Here is a 2,500-nt window from a genome sequence, read left to right as displayed (position 1 = left end):
ATAATCTAATTACATTTTTTTTTGTTTAATTCTAGGTACAGACGATCAATTAAATATGACCCCTAAAACAGGCGGATCAGTGGCTGGCTTGTCCGAAGTAGAAAATACCAATAGTCCATCAAATGTAATGAACAGTCAGTTACCCAGAGCAAAATCTTGTGCTGGGTGCGGAGCTAAAATTGTCGATAAATTCCTCCTATATGCTATGGACCGCTACTGGCACACCGGCTGTTTGAAATGTGCGTGCTGTCAGGCTCCGCTTGGCGAAATCGGTTCCTCCTGTTTTACCAAAGCTGGAATGATTCTTTGCAGAAACGACTATATCAGGTAAGTTCTTTAAATTCCAATTCGCATGTTGTTTACCAAGTCCTAGCTCAGTTACGAGTATTTCTTTCTATTGGTAATGTTTCCAATTCCTAAATTTTGAAATCATATTTTTTTGTCCAATCTCTTGCATTTCAGGTTTTCTTTGTATCTCTTTTTTTCTTTTCTTTCAAATCTTTATATAATTTATTTCTTACATAGTCACAAATCCATGCATATTAAACCTATTAATTAAGTTGACCACAGCTTATATTTAACTGGTATTCTATCGACCATTCGGATGGTTGAAAGGTAAAGTTGATTTCAGTATAAGTTTGTCTTCAATTTTAAAGAGCCTGGATTAAATACCTTAATTCATCGAGTCTTTTTCTCAAACTATCAAATGCTTTTACAAGCCCAACACTCGGTATATATATATATATATATATATATATATATATATATATATATATATATATATATATATATATATACACGGTACCTTCGTACCTTGTGAAACATATTTTAACGCACCTAAACTTCGCTCATGCGTAAAGAGTGGTTGGTGCTCATACTGCTGATTATCTTCCAAACTGGTAGTCTAATTGCGCAATGATGTTGACTATGTATTAGTTAAAGCCACGGCTTTAAATCTGCTCAGACTTACCTTTCTTCCGTATTTCACATTAACGAAGGCTTCAGAGCTAGAAACGCTGCATTTGGGAATACGATATGTGGCAACACTGGACAGATATGGTGTTTTTAAACCTCTTTACCAAAAGAGAGAATATTTTCTCCACAGTAACTGCACTGAATTTACCTTTAGAAGTTGGGATATGTCGCATACGTATTTTAAATAACCTAAAGTTCGATTAGATATTTGATATAAACGTAAATGCATATCTCTGTGGAAAGCATAGAGCAATACAGCATCCATAAATCTGCGTCGCTTCATAGCAATTCACACCAGTGTGAACTCGCGGTTCACATGCTAATGTAAATCTGCCATTTGGCTTCTATTTGTTTCAGTCGTTGAACTGCGTTCATGCTGGCGTAACGCCTTCCAAAGATTTAATCGAACAATTCGACCCCATTACTTATTTGTTTTAAAGTGAAGTACTTATATCCGTAACCATTGCTGAACCGCTAAATTACGGGACATGTACGCAAATCAGTACCGGTTGTCAAGCAGTAGTGAGTAGGGTGCACGCGCACACAATTTTATTCTTTTACTTGTTTCAGTCATTTGACTGCGGCCATGCTGGAGTACCGCCTTTAGTCGAGCAGTATTTATTCTCTCCGTTCCTTTTGCCGAACTGCTAAGTTACGAGGACGTAAACACACCAGCATCGGCTGTCAAACGATGTTGGGGAGGCAAACATAGACATACATACACACAATGTTGATACAACGGCTTCCACAGTTTTGTTGTATCAAATTCACTCACAATACACTGGTCGGCCCGGGGCTATAGTTGAATAAGTTGCCTAAGGCGCCTTGCAAGACTGGACCTCAAACTATGAGGTTGCACACTTTTTAACCATGCAACTATGGTTGTGCCTATAAATATGTTTGTGTGTGAGTGTGGGTGCTCGGCTTAATGGATTGAGTATTTGGCTCACGATATTAAGGTCGTGAGTTCGATTCCCGGCGTGTTGTTGTGTCCTTGAGCAAGACACTTCATTTCACGTTGCTCCTGTCCACTAAGTTGGCAAAAAGTGAGTAGATTCAGGATTGTCACATTCGTGTGTCGCCCTGAATCTCCCAGAGAACTACGTTAAAGGTACACATGTTTATGGAGTGCTCAACCCCTTGTGCGTTAATTTCACAAGCAAGTTGTACCATTGATCTGATCAAATGAAATCCTCGTCGTCGTAACCGACAGCATGCCAGTGTGTGTGTCTGTGTGTGTGTGTTCATGAGTATATGTGTGCGCGTACCGCTAATTCAACGAACTAACTAGATTCGTCAAACGAACACACTCCAGTTAATTCTACTTGAAAAACGTTAAGATTACAACTAAAAAAAACATGCAAAATGCTACAATTCGTGATCGAACCAGGGACCTTGTCACAATGAAAGGAAATTCTTCCCTATACGGTAATGATTGCACAACCTTTCTGACCCTTTACTATAAATAAATTGGTCAATATCCAAAACGTTCAAATGAATTTCCATTGTCCATTAACTAAAAGAA

General features: G+C 38.4%; 1 protein-coding gene across 1 annotated transcript in view; it reads left to right on the top strand.

Annotated features, from left to right (window-relative positions):
• The first annotated feature begins 16 nt into the window (after positions 1-16).
• The window catches only part of LOC106880396 (LIM domain transcription factor LMO4.1), a 77,502-nt gene continuing 75,018 nt past the window's right edge, over positions 17-2,500 (top strand). Inside the window, exon 1 of the mRNA XM_052975626.1 lies at positions 17-327. Within this exon, the coding sequence (XP_052831586.1) occupies positions 56-327 (272 nt within the window). The 5' untranslated portion in view covers positions 17-55. The remainder of the gene's footprint in view (positions 328-2,500) is intronic.

The sequence above is a fragment of the Octopus bimaculoides genome, chromosome 21 (genome assembly GCF_001194135.2).
Source record: "Octopus bimaculoides isolate UCB-OBI-ISO-001 chromosome 21, ASM119413v2, whole genome shotgun sequence".
In the NCBI taxonomy this organism is placed as follows: Eukaryota; Metazoa; Mollusca; class Cephalopoda; order Octopoda; family Octopodidae; genus Octopus; species Octopus bimaculoides.
The sequence above is the reverse complement of the archived record's forward strand: the minus strand, read 5'-3'. Positions and strand labels throughout refer to the sequence as shown.